The sequence below is a fragment of the Penaeus monodon genome, chromosome 15 (genome assembly GCF_015228065.2).
Source record: "Penaeus monodon isolate SGIC_2016 chromosome 15, NSTDA_Pmon_1, whole genome shotgun sequence".
NCBI lineage: Eukaryota > Metazoa > Arthropoda > Malacostraca > Decapoda > Penaeidae > Penaeus > Penaeus monodon.
Window position 1 is genome coordinate 47,064,787 of NC_051400.1, and position 663 is coordinate 47,065,449.

The 663-nt window shown below is 44.6% G+C and overlaps 1 protein-coding gene across 1 annotated transcript in view; it reads right to left on the bottom strand.

Moving 5' to 3' along the window:
- Positions 1-663, bottom strand: part of LOC119582057 (legumain-like) — a 7,170-nt gene that overhangs the window by 2,301 nt on the left and 4,206 nt on the right. Inside the window, exons 5-6 of the mRNA XM_037930298.1 lie at positions 317-386; positions 33-151 (exon numbers count right to left, since the gene is read on the bottom strand). Of these exons, the coding sequence (XP_037786226.1) occupies positions 33-151; positions 317-386 (189 nt within the window). The remainder of the gene's footprint in view (positions 1-32; positions 152-316; positions 387-663) is intronic.

Sequence of the window (663 nt, forward strand, 5' to 3'; positions counted from 1 at the left end):
GTAGAATAAATAAAGAGGGTCAAGCCGCTTACCCTATCGGTGTCTTCCATCCACTTGACGCTGAATACGTCTCCCAGGTAAGTGTCTCTCTCTGTGTCCAGGTAACAGGCGTACGAGTGCTGGTTGGGACTCGAGGCGCTCAGAGCATACACTAGGAGGACGGGAGAAGGGGGATGGATCAGCCTACTTGCGTTACTGATACCCTTCATGATCCTTCATATAATTATACATCGATTCCTATCTTATAATCGACTTCTCGGTTCATTATTGTAGTAAAAGAGCAAAAATCTAGTGGGTTTTTTTCGCGAGATCTCACCCATAATATCTTTCGGAAGTAAGTTGTAGAACAGCGATCCCGACTCGCACGACTCCACATACATCACCATCTGTCGGAAGGAGAGGGTTGTATCAGAAGGATTTCTTTTTGGATGGGTGAGCACGAACACAGGCATAACCACGTGTTTATAGAGATTAAATGAAACCGAGCCACAAAAACAACACCAAATCGTTCCGTTTCGAGGCAAACTTAGACTCCAGATCAAATGGTGAATGGAGATGAGTGATCAGTTTTATCGTCTGATAAGGAGTCAAGTTTGATTCGAAATGTCAGTTGATGTTTCTTTCTCGCTGTGGCCGTGCTTCATCCCATGCAGATATGCACAT